The following is an 18,148-nucleotide window of genomic DNA, read 5'->3' as shown; positions in this document are numbered from 1 at the left end:
ACTAATCCAGGGGAAAGGGCCTAAGTGACAACTATTGATAGATACTGCAGAATTTCTACTTAACAGACTGGTCCCTTCTTTTGCAGAGCATTGCAACCAGCTTAATTGGCACTAGAGGGCAGTGTTGGCATGGGTCTGACCGCACAAGCAGATTCCTTTGCATTGAGACCTGGCTCAATCCTGTCTGTTTTGCCCAAGGCTGACTTGCTGTGGCTCTCTTCCTCACAGTACACATGGGCTTCTCAGATTCTTGCTTCTTCTCTGCCAAGTTGATTTGCCTGCTGTGGGAATCTCACAACTCCCGGGGAAAGGGGATCAACAAAACAAAGTAAATTTGAATATCTCTATATCTCAGAGAATGCGATTAGTTTCAAAAAAAAAAAAGTGTGCTATTTTTGATGCTGTGTATGTTTCACTGAGAAAGCTTTCATTTCATGAAATGGGGGTCCTCTGGGGGAAGTCAGTCAGTGAGAGAACACAGTATAGCATCTTTTGAATTGGGACTTGTCCAGTAATGTGCAGCATTCCAATGATTAGGGTTCAGTATGTCTTATCTGGCAGGGAAGTATGCAAGCCTTTTTTCTACTTGACAACCTTAGTGTTTTTAGTGTTGTTATATTGTTTTTATTCTCTCCTTGGCTTATATTTTTAGATTGTGAGGTGTTGTATGTATAGTAGAATTCATCTGCTCTTATTCCTTTCTAACCTCTTCTTGCTTTCATTTTATTTTATTCTGGTAACAGTTACTCTATAGTTGGTTGATAACAAATTTATATTTTATCAATTTATCATTAATAACAGTGAGAATAACAATAGCTATTTAGCACTGTACAACTGACATCCTATATTATTGCATTTAGTCCCACTTCCCAGGTGAAGCTTAAGGATTAGAAATGAGAGGGTTGCATTTGCATTTAGTTAATAATGAAAGAAGCACAGCCTGAACCCAGATCTTCTCATCCCCTGTTCTTTTTGTTAAACTATACCTTTTTCATGAACACATATTTTCTGCTTGATCTAGTGTCTCATTGATAGTTTTTAAAAACTAAAAATCCACTTTTTAAGTTCAAAAAGCAGAATTATTAGACATACTATGTTCAGGAAATGTGAAAGAGTCTTGTTTCCTTTCAATAAAGAGCACAAACTGAGGGACTCTGCCACTAATTCACATGAGTTTGTAAAATATTTCACTTTCCTAGATAACTGTTTCACATCTACTCTCTGTTGAAACTGCTGACACTTACTCTCCTGTTCATATTCATAAATCATAAATTAATTGACGTAATCAGAACAGAACTTCCACATGGACCCACCACACATTTCCTCCTAACTCATGTTCATCTGTGCCCTTATTGTCTGCTGTTTTTCTATTATGGGTCAACTGCTCGTGCTGTCACTCAGGCCATTGCTATCGCAGTTAATCTCTTCTGACTTCTGCATCATCAATTCCTTTCTTTCAATTGGTTCATTCACCAGCATCAAACGTACTGTAATTTTTTTTTTTTTGAGACGGAGTCTCGCTCTGTTGCCCAGGCTGGAGTACGGTAGGGCGATCTCGGCTCACTGCAACCTGCACCTCCCAAGTTCAAGCAATTATTCTGCCTCAGGCTCCTGAGTAGCTGGGATTATAGGCAGCCACCACCATGTCTGCAATTTTTGTATTTTTAGTAGCCAAGTTTCTTGATGTTGCTCAGGCTGGTCTCGAACTCCTGACCTCGTGATCCGCCCGCCTCGGCCTCCCAAAGTGCTGGGATTATAGACGTGAGCCACTGCACCCAGCCTGTAATTTTTTTATCGTTAAAAAAAATTTGCCTGAATCTCACATCCATCTTTGAAAGAGATGTATCTACTACCCATCACCAATTCCTTTCCTCCCATTTGCTCTTGAATTTACTCTCATCACATGCACCACCCCAAAACTTCTCTTGCCTAAAGTATAAGGCCTTGATGTTGCCAAGGGCAAATCCAGTATTACTCCAAGGCTTTTGCCTGAGCAACTGAAAGGAAAGAATTGCCGTTGTCTGAGATGGGGAAAGGTACAGAAGGAGTAGGATTTGAATGGAAGAGAAGAAATTTAGCTTGGGATATGTTCACAGTGAGTTAACTGCTATCTTCCAAATGGAGAAGATGGATAGACAGTTAAGGAGTTTGGAGTTCAGAGGAGAGTTCTGGGCTGGAGGTTAATGTTATATAAAGCTTTTGCTAAAGGTGTTGTTCTAAAATCCTTTAAGATTGGATTTAGATAGGCCGGGCATGGTGGCTCGTGCCTGTCATCCTAGCATTTTGGGAGGTGAAGGTGGGAGGATCGCCTGACATCGGGAGTTTGAGACCAGCCTGACCAACGTGGAGAAACACTGTCTCTACTAAAAATACAAAATTAACTGGGTGTGGTGGTGCCTGCCTGTAATCCCAGCTACTCGGGAGGCTGAGGCAACAGAATCACTTGAACCCGGGAGGCAGAGGTTGTGGTAAGCCAAGATTGTGCTGTTGCACTCCAGCCTGGGCAATAAGAGCAAAACTCCATCTCAAAAAAAAAAAAAAGATTGGATTTAGATGTAACTTTGCAGAACATTCCGACTTCTGTTTCTCTTCCCTTCTAAACCTCCTGCTATCCCCACACCCTGCCAGCCTTTCTTTTCATCTTCCTCTTTGTGCTTTTCTTCCCTGAATTTTCCTCTTTCCTCTGTGGCAGTTGTAAGATCATAATTAAACGATTTGTTATCTTACACTTACTAACATACTCTAAAGCAGGGATAATATTTTGTTTACTATTATATTTCATGGAGAATGATAACATTTAGCAAAAGTAGGGAGGCACAGAATACTCAAAGTTTACTAGCAACCTCAAGTTTCTCAGTGTTAAGAAATCAAAGGTTACAGTGACAAGTGATCATGGAGAAGCAGATTAAGTGAAATTATGCAGCACCTCATGGTCTATACAAAACTGAGGGTGCAAGGGTACTGGGAAACATGGCCAGATATGCATTTGAGATCACTGTGCACATGATAGATGTGTAATCATTCCTTATTACACTGAATTGAAATAGTTTTTGTTGTCAGTTTGTTCAGGTGTGGGTTGTGTTAATGTGCAGACTAAGAAGCAGTTGTGTCTGCAAAATGGTAGATATTTAGGGTAGGCGTACTTGTTTAATCCTAAACCCTCTTAATAGTCTCAGTGATCATATTTAGGGAAGTTTATATCTGTGCATAAAAAATTAGTGTGACATTTTTCCAAAAATAGTTATTTTCTGACTTTGATTTGAAAATATACTTTTATCTCATAACTAATAGTTCTTTGGAAAAACAAAAATATAGTACCAAAATGTTTAGTTCATAATAATAGTACCTTGTTATAAAAGAAAAGCAGGGGCCCAGCATGTGGGGGATCACAACTGTAATCTTAGCACTTGGGAGACTGAGGTAGGTGTATCACCTGAAGTCAGGAATTTGAGATGAGCCTGGCTAACATGGCAAAACCCCATCTCTACTAAATGTACAAAAATTAGCCAGGCGTGGTGGCATGCGCCTGTAGTCCCAGCTACTCAGGAGGCCGAGGCATGAGAATTGCTTGAACCTAGGAAGTAGAGGTTGCAGTGAGCTGAGATTGTGCCACTGTACTCCAGCCTGGGCAACGAATCAAGACTCCATCTCAAAAAATATTCTGCAAGCAAGCCAGGATGGTGGCATGTACCTGTAGCCCCACCCAGGCTACTTAGTAGGAGGGAGAATCTCTTGAGCCTAGGAGTTTGAGTGCAGCCTGGGTAACACAGCAAGACCCCAAAGACAGCATCTCTTCAAAAATATTCTGCAAGCAAATGACTTTGTTAAACTGTAAGAACAGAGCCAAGAACCTACCATGTATCCTTGACTTGGGTTTATTAATTGTTACTATTTTGCACATTTGCTTTATCATCCTCTTTATATTTACATATACTTCCTTCCCCTTGGATCATTTAAGAACAGATTGCAGAACTCATGCCTCTTTACCCAAAGAACTAGGCATTTGCACATTATAAGAATATGATGATAGAAATCAGAAGTTAAACATTGATGAGATACTCCTGTCTAATCCATGAACCTTATTTCATTGTCATCAGCTGTCTCAACAGATTCAACACATTCCTTTCTAATTTTTTTCTTCTTGTCTGCAGTTGAATCTGGAATCACATTAGTTTTCATGTCTCTTCACCATCCTTTAATTGGAGCAGTTCTTCAGCTCTTCTTTGTCTTTCATGACCTTAATATTTTTGAATAGTATGGGCCAGTTATTTTGTAGAAGTCCCCTAATTTGGGTTTGCCTGGCATTTCCTTATAATTAGATTCAAGTTACACATTTTTGGCAGTAATACTATATAAATATGATCTGTCCTTAGTGCACCACATCAGGAAGCACACAATGTCACTTTATTACATTATTGGTGGTAATAACTCTCATCACTTGTTAGTGTCTGCCTGTTTTCTTTACTGTAAATTTTGTTCTAATAAAAAAATGTTTATTTGGAGATAGGGTCTTACTCTGTCACCCTAGCTGGAGTGCAGTGGGCACAATCTTGGCTCACTGCAGCCTTGACCTCTCCAGCCTCAAGCAATCTTCTAGCCTCAGCCTCCCAAGTAGCTGGGACTACAGGCATGTACCACATGCCTGGGGCGGGGGTGGGGGGGGTCTCATTTTGTTGCCCAGACTGGAGTACAGTGCCATGATTTTGGCTCACTGCAACCTCTGTCTCCCGGGTTCAAGTGATTCTCCTGCCTCAGACCTCCAAGTAGCTGGGATTACAGGCATGCACCACCACACCCAGATAATTTTTGTATTTTTAGTAGAGACGGGGTTTCACTATGTTGGCCAGTCTAATCTCAAACTCCTAACCTCATGTGATCCACCCACCTCGGCCTCCCAAAGTGCTGGGATTACAGGCATGAGCCACCATTTCTGGCTACCTGGTTAATTTTTGTATTTTTTATAGAAATGGGGTTTTGCAGTGTTACCCAGGCTGGTCTTTAACTCCTGGGCTCAAGCCATCTGCTTGCCTCACTCTCTCAAAGTGCTGAGATTACAGGCATGAGCCACCCCGCCTGGCCTCTTTACTGTAAAATTTATATTTTCCTCTTTGTAATGAATAAATAATTTGCGAGGAGATACTTTGAGGCTATGTATATATCCTGTACCTAATAAAAGTTTCACCTATTTTAGTATCTAAGTAAATAGCTTTTGAATAATTTTTTGGTTTCCAAGCCAGTTGAAATGTGTTCTGCAGCATCTTATATGCAAGTCACATTTTATGAATCAAAAATTCTCTTTTGGACATTTTAGGTCAAAAATACCAGGAGGTGTTGGGTATGGTGACTCACACTTGTAATCCTAGCTCTTTGGGAGGCAGAGGTGGGAGGAATACTTGAAGCCAGGAGTTTGAAATGAGGCGGGGCAACACAGCAAGACTGCATCTCTACAAAGAAAAAAAGAAAAAAATTAGCTAGGTGCGGTGGTGCATACCTGTAGTCTTAGCTACTCGGGAGGCTGAGGCAGGAGGAAAGGCAGGAAGAAAGTAAACAGGTATGTGCAAATGAGACTTCCATTATGCATATTATTCCCGGTTTAATCTCTCATTATTTATGCTCTTCACTGGAAAAAAAATTTACCTTTAATTGCACAAATCATTCATAAAAAGACTTAGGGAGTTATGCTCCAAAGCCCACAATGACAGAGATAGTATGTCAACAGGACATAGGAGTCAACTGAAAGAGTTCCCAGTAGCCAACACTAGAAAAATTTGAGCAACAAAATAAATGAAGTAGTATTGAATTAATACCCAGTGAACAAGGCTGATCCTGGTGGCTCACGCCTGTAGTCCCAGCTGCTTGGGAGACTGAGGCAGGAGGATCACTTGAACCCAGGAGTTTGAGACCAGCTTCGGCAACACAGTAAGACCCTGTCTTTGTATATGTGTGTGTGTGTGTGTGTGTGTGTATATATATATATATATATATATATATATATATATATATATATAAATTGGCCAGGCATGGTGACTTACTCCTATAATCCCAGTACTTTGGGAGGCCAAAGCGGGTGGATCTCCTGAGATCAGGAGTTCAAGACCGGCCTGGCCAACATGGTGAAACCCCATTTGTACTAAAAATACAAAAAAGCACTACAAGTGCTCGTCTCCCGGGCATGGTGGTGAGCACCTGTAGTTACAGCTACTCAGGAGGCTGAGACACAAGAACTGCTTGAACCTGTGAGGCGGAGGTTGCAGTGAGCCGAGACTGGGCCACTGCACTCCAACCTGGGCAACAGAGGGAGACTCTGTAAATAAATAACTAAATACATACATAAATAAAATAAATTAGCCAGCTGTGGTGACACACACCTGTTGTCCCATGTACTTGGGAGGCTGAGGCAGAAGGATCATTTGAACTCAGCATTTTGAGGTTACAGTAGGGCGTGTACTCCAGCCTGGGCAACAGAGCAAAACCCTCGGTCTTTAAAAAAAAAAAAAAGGCTGGGCACAGTGGCTCACACCTGTAATCCCAGCACTTTGGGGAGGCTGAGGTGGGTGGATTACCTGAGTCAGGAGTTTGAGACCAGCCTGGCCAACATGGAGAAACCCTGTCTCTACTAAAAATACAAAAATTGGTGGGGCATTGTGGCACATGCCTGTAATTCCAGCTACTCAGGAGGCTGAGGCAGGAGAATCACTTGAACCTGGGAGGTGGATGTTGCGGTGAGATGAGATCATGCCATTGCACTCCAGCCTGTGCAATAACAGTGAAACTCCATCTTGGAAAAAAAAAATTAAGTCAAAATCTTTGCAGACTGCAGTGGCTCATGCCTGTAATTCCAGCACTTTGGGAGGTTGAGGCAGATCACTTGAGGTCAGGAGTTTGAGATCAACCTTGACAATATGGTGAAACCCTGTCTCTACTAAAGATATAAAAATTAACTGGGAGTGGTGGTGTGTGCTTGTAGTACCAGCTACCAGCTACTCGGGAGGTTTAGATAGGAGAATCAGTTGAACCCGGGATACAGAGGTTGCAGTGAGCCAAAATTGCACCACTGCACTCCAGCCTGGGCAACAGAGCTAGACTCCGTCTCAGACACAACAACTCCCTTCATTTTCCTGTAATTCTATTTCCTCAAGAAGGGTAGATCTTTTAAGACCTTGTTCTATGCAGTTACAAACATGCAATCAAAAATTTAATGACTTTAGTTTCATACAACTGGAATCAAACCATATGAATGTTTTTAAACTTGCTTTTTTTACTTTATTATCTTAGAAAATTTTCTGTCACTATGTATCAAGCTTTCTTTTTAATTTGGTCTAAAGTAGTGGTCTTGAAACTTTTGGTTACATACTTATATGAGAATTCTGAGAAATTCTTTCTCTTTGTACATTAAGTTAACATCTAAAATTTTGTAGCAAAAGTTTAATTGTAAAACATGTAATTTTGAGAATGTTTTACTTTTGCCACATAAAAATAAGTTACATCATTCTGCTAAATATATCCAAATGCTTCTAAATATATAGCATTTTGAGTCCATCATCTAGTTTAAAAATATATGAACAAGCTGTTCTTTATCATTGGAAATTTAAATTCTTCTTTTGAGTCCTTGAACTCTTATTTCCATACCGTGTCTCAGACTTTTATCCTAATGCAATACATTTTTATGCTTGAAAGTTTTTTCTTGATCGTGTTACCATGTTTCTGCTACTGAATATGTATATCAACTTAAATTTTAATATTTAAAGTTCCTGTGACAATAAGATGCTGTGTTTTCAATTTGGTCCAGAGGAAATTTATCATCACAATTACTGGCAGTACACAGTCGATCACATGTATTACATTTTTAAAAAAAAATCTCCATTTTCACTTAATCCTATGTATTTCTTCAAAAAGGATACAGATGAGGCTTCACTGTGTTGACCAGGCTGGTCTTGAATTCCTGGCCTCAAGTGATCTGCCTACCTTGGCTTCCCAAATTGCTGGGATTATAGGCATGAGCCACGGTGCCAGGCCCACATATGTTATAATTTTTGATGTTATAACAAAACTTGAATTTTGGCTGGGCGTCGTGGCTCACGCCTGTAATCCCAGCACTTTGGGAGGCGGAGGTGATTCTCTTGCCTCCGCCTCCCAAGTAGTGGGAGTGCCTGTAGCTGAGACTACAGGCACTCGCCACCACACCAGGCTAATTTTTGTATTTTTAGTAGAGACGGGGTTTCACTGTGTTGTCCAGGCCTGTCTCAAACTCCTGACCTGTAATCCACCTGACTCAGGCTCCCAAAGTGCTGGGATTATAGGCATGAGCTACCACATCTGGCCATAGTACAATATTATCAAAAAATATTCTCAGGGTTTTTTTTTTATTTTCTTATTTTCTTTTTGTTGTTTATATTCTCAGTTTTCTATCATATGTCAACTCCATTATGCCTCTTTCAATTTTGGTGAAAAGATAGAATGACAACCCATTTAACTAGGTAAAGGATTTGTTACTTGGTCACTGGATAATTCACTTTGTATAGGGCTTGCTTTTGTTTCATGGATGTGTGATATTTTCTCTTGTCTTTCTGAGGAAAATGATGTATTTCTTTTTTGTTTTTGTTTGTTTGTTTTTTGTTTTGAGATGGAGTTTTACTCTCGTTGCCCAGGGTGGAGTGCCATGGTGTGATCTTGACTCATTGCAACCCCCGCCTCCTGGGTTCAAGGGATTCTCCTGCCTCAGCTTCCCAAGTAGCTGGGACTATAGACATTCACCACCATGCTCAGCTAATTTTTGTATTTTTAGCAGAGATAGGGTTTTGTCATGTTGGTCAGGCCGTTCTCAAACTCTTGACCGCAAGTGATGCCTCATATATGTAGCATATACAGTAGCATATATTGTATATACTCACTTACTGTCTTAAACCAATCTTGACCTCCCAAAGTGCTGGGATTACAGGCGTGAGCCACCATGCCTGGCCCGCTTTTATTTTTTCTTAGTGTGTCCTGTTATCTTCCCGTATCAGTAACATGAAGTGCTCTCATTTTTTTATTAGTGTGTACTATTTTACAATATTATAATGAATCTATTGGTGGACATTTGCTATTTTTAAGCAGTGTCATAATAAACATTCTATTTATATTCACGTTTTTATACTTTTATGTCTCTCTGTGAACTAAATACTAAATACCTAAAATGGATTGTTGACTATTTCAGAATTTGATAGGCTGCCAAATTGTCTCATAAAAAGGTTGTTCCTGGCTGGGCACAGTGGCTCACTCCTGTAATCCCAGCACTTTGGGAGGCTGAGGTGGATGGATCACCCGATGTTAGGAGTTCGAGACCAGCCTGGCCAACGTGGTGAAACCTCATCTCTAAATAAAAAAAAAAAAAGGTTGTTCCTATTTACATTCCTCCAAATGATGAAATGAAATTACCCTTGTCAACACTGATTATCAAATTTTAAACAGGTTTTATCACTCTGATAGCTGCTCTCATACCACTTGCAGGATATCAGTTTTTCTAATTTCCATTTTCTTGTAATATGCATTTTTTAATGAAGGAAGTTTTTTAAAAATATGCATTCTTTCATGTGCTTGGAAGAATAAATCTTATAAGCTTATTGTGTGAATGTGAAAGGGAATTTATTTATGCCAAATGTGGGATGGAACATATTTATGGCATCTCTCTGGATAAGTAAAATGCAGTTTGTGAAGACTTAGCAGGGTATATGTTACATAGTGGGTATTTAATACAATTCTATTGTCTTTCATTTCTTTATTTCCTTCTTTTATTTAAGTCATATTCTCTTTTTGCACTGCCTTGTTCTTTTAGGTGATTCTTTTTGTTCCTCTGAAGTAACAGAATGAATGTTTCAATGAGAAATTTGTGTGAAAGATTTCTTCCTTGTATTTATAAGGACCAGGGGGTTGGACAGCATGTTTGTGGTCTTCCAAAGGAAAATCTTGCATTTTGTATATCTGTAGCATTTATTGTAGATACTCACTTATTGTCTTAGGAATAATATCTCTGAATTCTTGGGTCAGCAAGGTGACTGCAGAGCTAGGCTGGTTGCTAACATGTTAGATATAGTCAGAGACTTTCAGAAAATGTTGTACATCCTCAAATTGATCTGTATTGTCAATGCAATTTCAAATAAGATCCCATCAAGAATTTGGGCATAAATAAAAAACTGTTTTTAAAATTTATATAGAAAAGCAAACAAACAAAACAAGGCCAGGTACAGTGACTCATGCCTGTAATACCAACACTTTGGGAGGCCAAGGTGGGAGGATTGCTTGAGGCCAGGAGTGCGACCAGTATGGGAAACATAGGGAGACCTTGTTTCTCCAGAAAATAATAATAATGAAAAATTAGGCAGGCATGGTAGCATGTACCTGTGGTCCCAGCTACTTGGGAGGCTAAGGCAGGAGGATCACCTGAGTCTGGGAGGTCGAGGCTGCAGTGAGCCATGATCGCACTACTGCACTCCAGCTTGAGTGACAGAATGACAGAATGAGACACTGTCTCAAAAAGCAAAAAAGTAAAGGAAAAAAAACATTTTTGGAAAAGACCCAAGTTGGAGGACTTATATTACCTTATTTAAGACTTCTGGCCAGACACTGTGGCTCACACCTGTAATCCCAGCACTTTGGGAGGCCGAAATGGGTAGATCACCTGAGGTCGAGTTCGAGACCAGCCTGGCCAACATGGTGAAACCTTGTCTCTACTAAAAATACAAAAAAAGTTTAACTGGGCGTGGTGGCATGTGCCTGTAGTCCCAGCTACTCAGGGAGGCTGCAGCAGGAGAATCACTTGAACCCAGGAGGTGGAGGTTGCAGTGAGCCAAGATCGTGCCACTGCACTCCAGCCTGGGCAACAGAGGGAGACTCCCTTTCAAAATAAAAAAAAAATGACTTATATACAAATATAGTAATTAAGACAGGATGGTATTGGCAAAATGGATAGACTTACAAATTGATGGAACAGAATACCCCAGAAGTAAACCCAAATGTAATATGGTTAGTTGATTACAAAGGTGCAAAGGTAATTCAGTTGAATAGAGATGACTTGTGCTGGGCATGGTGGCTCACTCCTGTAATCCCAGCACTTTGGGAGGCCGAAGTGGGCAGATCACAAGGTCAAGAGATCGAAACCATCCTGGCCAACATGATGAAACCCCATCTCTACTAAAAATACAAAAATTAGCTGGGCGTGGTGGCAGGCACCTGTAATCCCAGCTACTTGGGAGGCGAGGCAGGAGAATCGCTTGAACCCGGGAGGCAGAGGTTACAGTGAGCCGAGATTGTGCCACTGGACTCCAGCCTGGTGACAGAGCAAGACTGTCTTAAAAAAAAAAAAAAAAAAAAAAATTAATACATAGCTTTTTCAGCAAATGATTATGTAATAATTAGGTGTCCATGTACAGGAATAGAAACTTAGACCTTCATCATTACACCATATGCAAAACTTAACTCCAAATGTATGTAAATATGAAAACTATTAGACTTCTAGCGGAAAACGTGGAAAAAAATCGTGTGATCTACTTCATAAAAATTTAAAACTTTTGTTCTTTTTAAGACAGTTAAGTAAATGAAAAGACAGTATAAGTTAAAAACAGGAAGAAAATTTTTACAAAATTTATCTGATAAAGGACTGATATTCAGAATATATAAAGAATTTTCAAAACTCAATAATAAGAAAATAAAGAATTCAATTTTAAAATAGTCAAAAACTTTGACCATTCAAATCACCAAAGAAGACAAAGGAATGGCAGAGAAACGAATGAAAAGAGGCTCAACATCCTTAGTCATTAGGGAATGAGATATAACTAATTCCCTTTAAAAAAAAAAGAAAAAAAAAGAGTCCTCTGCTTCCAGAAGTGCAGCTGATTACCTCCATGCAGTTCTCATCTAGGAGCAATTATGGTACCCTGGATTTCCTATGTGGGAATTAATAGTTAATAAATGGCATCAGCTGGGCACAGTGGCACATGCCTGTAATCCCAGCACTTTGGGAGGCTGAGGCAGGTGGATCACCTGAGGTCAGGAGTTTGAGACCAGCCTGGCCAACATGGCAAAATCCCGTCTCTATTAAAAATACAAAAATTATCTGGGCCTGGTGGCAGGTGCCTGTAATCCCAGCTACTTAGGAGGCTGAGAAGGAGAATTGCTTGAACCCTGGAGGCAGAGGTTGCAGTAAGCCAAGATTGTGCCATTGCACTCCAGCCTAGGCTACAAGAGCAAAACTCCATCTCAAAAAATAAAAATAAAATTAAATGCCTCATGTTCTTGGAGCGTTTGATTTGAATTGCTGATACTAAACCTGTGGTGCTTCATGATGGTTTTACTCAATAGTTTTCTTTGACAATTTACAGAATAAAAAAGATTTAGAATTGCTATTATGAAGGGCTCTCCTGTGGAAGTGGTACTTAACAGAGCTTGGGTGCCCTAGAAATTAATAATTCTGATCTGTTCTGTTTCTAGGTTTTCTTTTATTAAATCTTTAAATTTTGAACAGTTTTAATTGCTTTAACCTAATGCTATGAAGAATGAGAAAAACTCAATTAATATACAGTAGTTGGATCTGTTTTTCATTTTCTGTCTGTCACAATGGATAATTATTTGTCACTGTTGCAGATACTCCATCTTCTAAACCAACACTGCTAGCCAATGGTGGTCATGGAATAGAAGGGAGCGATACTACAGGTAAGTGATTCCCAGGATTCCCCAAATGTGTAGGTGATGCACTTACAGTGAATACCTTGATAATGTCCTTTGAAGAGTGTTATTAATGGAAGCCTATGAATTATTTATGAGTGTTCTTGTTGGATGTATTTAAACCCAGGACGTTGCTATGTAAAATCTCCAACAATGGAAGGTGAATAATGAGTTTCCTCTGATATTTTTTGAATATTTGTTGAAGCTGTACCACACAAGAGCTGGATCAACCTTAAAATACTTTTATAGATACAGCATAATAATAACCAAAATATGTTACATGGGAGGCATTTGGCCACTACAGTTCTTTGAAGCAGCAGGTCTCTTCCCTGAATGTACATTGCATTTAGCTTTCCACGGTTCAATGTTAGGAAGCCTATGAACAACAAATTAGGAGTTCTTTATTTTGCCCCCAGTGTGTTTCCTTCATCTTTCCCTTAACTGTTGCTTTTGAAATTTACTTCCAGCTAAACTCTTAGCTCTACTAGAGTTTTGATATTTTCAGTTAGCACTGAGTTTCTGTGGGTTCCTGTCTCATAACCAGCAGCAACCCCCTACCCCAATGTCTTTGTAGTGAGCAAAATTCTCAAAGCAGTAGCAGGAGTCTCAGGGATATACTATATAAATATTTTCTTAATTAGCTGATGTGAGAGTTGTATATTTTATTTTCATAAATACCTGCATTTACTTTGCAGTTGTGATCAGGCCAACACTGCTGACCCAAATGCATAGACTTATAATGATCAATCCCATTGTTTCCACAAGTGTGCTCTTAACTGGGCCGTAACATTTGATTCATATTTTTGCAGTGGAGGCAGTTACTAGATTTGTCATGTTTCTGTATTTGTCTTATATGCATACCTCAGCTAGAAGCCCTTCTGTGAGCCACCACAGGATTTCTCTGTTTCTAAGGCTTCCAGAAAGCCTTCTGTTAGCAGTAGCAGCTATTCTAGGATTTACTTGTTATTCTTTGACCATAGCAAAGTTGTATATATCTTTATACATCAGATTTTTTGATGACTAAGTTCCTTTTGTTGTGAATGTTTACTAAGTGACATTAACATCCTTATTAGCAACTTAATAAATTAGTTACTCTTTACTTTAGAAGCTAGAAACAACCAGAAGTGCCACTTTATCTTCCAGTTTTGTGAACTGACGTTTTTGTATTTCTTTGATAATCTCAGTCAAATGTATTGACTTTCTGTGTCTGCTTTGAAAGCAGTCATCTATGTGATGTGGTTTTTAAGAAAACATTTATGTAAATGTCCACGTGATTAAAGGAAAAGAAGTTTGAACATGAACTTTTAAAATAATGAGTATATTCAGCTTTCTTTAACCAAGAAATAGTTAACCAGGGTAAGGAAAGGCTGGAGGGGATTGATTTGATTAGCCAGTTGAAAGAGTGGATGCCGGCTGGGCGTGGTGGCTCAAGCCTGTAATCCCAGCAATTTGGGAGGCTGAGGTGGGTGGATCACAGGGTCAGGAGATCGAGAACATCCTGACCAACATGGTGAAACCCCATCTCTACTAAAAATACAAAAAAAAAATTAGCTGGGCGTGGTGGCTCGTGCCTGTAATCCCAGCGACTTGGGAGGCTGAAGCAGGAGAATTGCTTGAACCAGGGAGTCAGAGGTTGCAGTAAGCCGAGATTGTGCCACTGCACTCCAGCCTGGGGACAGAGCAAGACTGCAGCTGAAAAAAAAAAAAGTGAATGCCATTTTCATCCAGGAAGGAAACAACTACCAAAACTAGAAGTAGATTTCTTCTCCAGTAGGAAGTCATGCCTGACCAGAAGAGACTCAAACTCTGTGTAGCAGGTGCTCACCACTGCCAGGTCTTAATAGTACAAAAAAAGAACAGGAAAAACTTGTATCCTGGCCCTCACTATTTCAAGATTCCCTTGTGACAAAAAAGAACCTGGCTGTTTATGAACCGCCCAATGGCATTGTGAGAGTAGGTATTTCTGTTCTTGAATACCTCTCTGCCCTTAGGTAGCATAGAGTTTGCACACCTGGGTTGTCTGAGTTCTGAATTTAACCACTTAACTGTATTAAAATAGATACTTTACTGAAAATATGCATGTTTTATTGGGGGAGGTAAAGTGGAGGGAAGGGGTGGCAGTGCATGTTTTTGGAGCATGTTGTGACTTCATTCTAATTGGCCATCACTTCCTGGAGCAATGCCATTTTGAAAATTCCCATTTCTGTTTCCTTCAGAATGTTATCTATAGTCTTGAGAGCAAACCAGCTTCATTAATAGCTTGGGTTTATGAGCATCTTGTGATACTGAACTTGCTGTTTACTAATGACCTGTGCTTTTCCACCCTTTCCTTCCCCTTCCTACTTCTTCCTCCCTCTCTGTTTTTCTCCTCCTAGAAGCCTAGCGTGTCTCTCAACACTGGGGCTGCTGCAACACCAGACCAGTGATCTTTCCTAAGCACCGTTATACTTCTAAAACCTTCAGCATTTTGCAGAGCTTTGCTTTTCCTTCTGGACACGATGTAGAAGAAACTGAGGGTAGTTCCTTGGGGCCTATTTCTGCTGATGCCTGAGCAAACAACCTGCTTCTTCTTGTGCTCTGCAGGGCTTGATGGAGCCTCATTTCCCTTTGTGAACACAAAGTACAAAATGAATTCTTTTTAATTTTAGTAATTTTTACAAAGGTTATTTAATGTCTTTTATTTCTTGTTTTCTTTACAGTTTTATTTTATCATTTGATTCATTCTCATATTTTTTTTTCTTTAAATATTTTTAGTTGACCTTTTTTCCTTTGGTTTTCAAATCTTCACCATGAATCAGGATAGTGTAACACCAAATGAGAACATGTGCTTTCATAAAGGGGTTGAGGCCACCAGTACTGCAGTGAATTTCCTTTTCCTCTCCTTCCCTTTTCCTCTGTGAGCTTGCTTTTAGGGAAGGTTAACCTTACAGGTTACCTGTGTTTCTCTCCACCTTACTTTATCATCTGAATAATGATAGTTACTTTAAGTTTTCAAATTCAGAATAGTTGAATAATCCTAGAATATGTTTTCAAATTAAATCATCCTTTATTATTTACAAGTTGGGCCAAAATTGTTTTTATTATGAAATTATGATCTATTTGTCTAGGCTTAGATTCTCCTAAAAATTTAACAACCCTATTGTGTGTGGAATTTTTTTTTTTTGAGATGGAGTCTTGCTCTGTCGCCCAGGCTGAAGTGCAGTGGCACAATCTTAGCTCACTGCAGCCTCAGACTCCTGGGTTCAAGCAATTCTCCTGCCTCAGCCTCCGGAGTAGCTGGGACTACAGGTGCGTGCCGCCACACCCGGCTAATTTTTGTATTTTTAGTAGAGCCGGGTTTTCACCGTGTTGGCCAGGGTAGTTGATCTCCTGCCTCGTGATCTGCCCGACTCGGCCTCATAAAGTGCTGGAATTACAGGCGTGAGCCACCGTGCCTGGCCCTTGTGTGTGGAATTTCATAACCAGTTACTTTCTGAACATGAACTATCAAAATAAGAATTAGGAAGTTAAAGAAAATGTAGGCTGAGCTTGATGCCTTATGCCTGTAATCCCAATACTTTGGGAGGCAAAGGTGAGAGGATTGGTTGAACCCAGGAGTTCAAGACCAGCCTGGGAAACATAATGAGACCTCTATACAAAAAATAAATAAATAAGAAAATGGAACTAAGTTATAATGTTCAATGTTCTTGAATCCCTTATCATTAGAATATTTGGATGTTAATACAGATAAAAAATAATTTTCTGTACACAACACCAGAATGAAACTAAATCGTAACATGTTTAAGACCCACAACCAATTTATTAATAGCAGGTTTCTAATGAAATTATTATCTTATTGGACTCAAACTCTATTTAGGATTAGTCTCTTTTCGAACTTTGGAGGTATCTTTTTATGTAGCATGCCAGTGGAGATTGGTGGATCACACATCAAGACTTGTGTGTAAAGTCCTGTCTGTGAACATTAGCATTTTACATTCACACATTCTAAGCATTGTTTCAGTGGGACTTTCTTATTCTCATTCCTCATTTTTTCAAACTAATTGCTTAAAAGATCTAGAACTATTTGGGATAAGTACTGTACAATGGTAAGCTTGGATTGGATTTATAGATACATAACATAAAACATGGACCATGTTTTGAAATCTTAGAGGAATTCTGGTTTAAGATCTGAAAAACTTTAAAGTTTTCTATCCTCTTACTGATTATGTAGGTTCTTATAACCCCCAAAGTACAGATTATTTCAGCTTAAAGTAAATAGTTGGCACCATGTTCTGGGAAAGATTTTGAGATATACATTGTTTTTGTTTTTGAGACAGGATCTCACTCTGTAGCCTAGGCTGGAGTGCAGTGGTGCAATCTCGGCTCATTGCAACCTCTGCCTCCCAGGTTCAAGCAGTTCTCCTGCCACAGCCTCCCCAGTAGCTGGGATTACAGGCATGCACCACCACACCAGCTAATTTTTATATTTTTAGTAGAGACAGGGTTTTTACCACGTTGGCCAGGCTGGTCTTCAACCCCTGATCTCAAGTGATCCGCCCGCCTTGGCCGCCCAAAGTGCTGGGATTACAGGTGTGAGACACCATGCTTGGCCAGATACACATTGCTTTAGATCCCCTGATACAAAACTACTTTTGAGATGGTAAGATTAGAATATCATGAAAGTTTAAATTGAATCCCTGCAGTGACTTCTGGAATTTAGGAAGCATTCTCTCTTCTACAGGGATCTGGTCACAAGGGCTGGATTCTTTGACAAGAATTTCTTCTGTGGATTCTAGACACAAGACACTTGAGGGAGATATATTTTAAAGGAAAGAGGTTATGCTTATCTTCTTAGCAGTTGATAAAATATGACAACTCTCTTACCATTAGAGAACACACCATCAAATTAAACACAGCTCTTTCCCTTTTGTGTACAGTTATTTATTAATTTGATTTTTGGGTTTCTTTCACCAGGGAACTTTTCAAAACTGGTAGTACTGACTTTTAAAAATTATGTTTGACATCTTTCTATTGCTCGTAACCAGTCCCTGTAGCTGTCTAAGTGATAGGAATAGAAGCCTGGGTATGACTCTCTGTTGTGTACACTCATACTTCATGATTGACATTGATTTATTTTTTTTTGTCCATTTGGTTATGCTTATTTTTGTTTGAAAACTTTTTTTTCAAATATGCTTTCTTTTTGAACTTATAGAATTCTTGAAATTTTCTACTAACAGCCAGCTAAAATTTGGTATATATTAGCTCTGTTTCACTTAGATGTTTCATTTTGAAAGGAAAAAAATTTGTGTTTCACATACAATTTTATATAGAATAGCTAGTCCCATAATGAAATGCTGTATTGCCATAATGGTCACATCCAGGTGGCCCGGTATCTCAATGGCAAGGCAGCCAGACTGGTCAGGGCTGCTTTGTTGAAATGTGATGATTTTCCTATGCCTTCTTTCTCTTT

At 39.4% G+C, this 18,148-nt stretch overlaps 1 protein-coding gene across 12 annotated transcripts in view; it reads left to right on the top strand.

Moving 5' to 3' along the window:
* MAP4 (microtubule associated protein 4) overlaps window positions 1-18,148 on the top strand; it is a 225,455-nt gene that overhangs the window by 92,589 nt on the left and 114,718 nt on the right. For all 12 annotated transcript variants that reach the window (XM_012473817.3, XM_012473826.3, XM_012473816.2 and 9 more), the window contains exon 3: window positions 12,619-12,687. In XM_012473817.3, coding sequence (XP_012329240.2) covers window positions 12,619-12,687 — 69 coding nt within the window. The remainder of the gene's footprint in view (window positions 1-12,618; window positions 12,688-18,148) is intronic.

The sequence above is a fragment of the Aotus nancymaae genome, unplaced genomic scaffold (assembly GCF_030222135.1).
Source record: "Aotus nancymaae isolate 86718 unplaced genomic scaffold, 86718_ANA_hifiasm-v0.15.2.pri h1tg000067l, whole genome shotgun sequence".
Lineage (NCBI taxonomy): Eukaryota > Metazoa > Chordata > Mammalia > Primates > Aotidae > Aotus > Aotus nancymaae.
The sequence above is the reverse complement of the archived record's forward strand: the minus strand, read 5'-3'. Positions and strand labels throughout refer to the sequence as shown.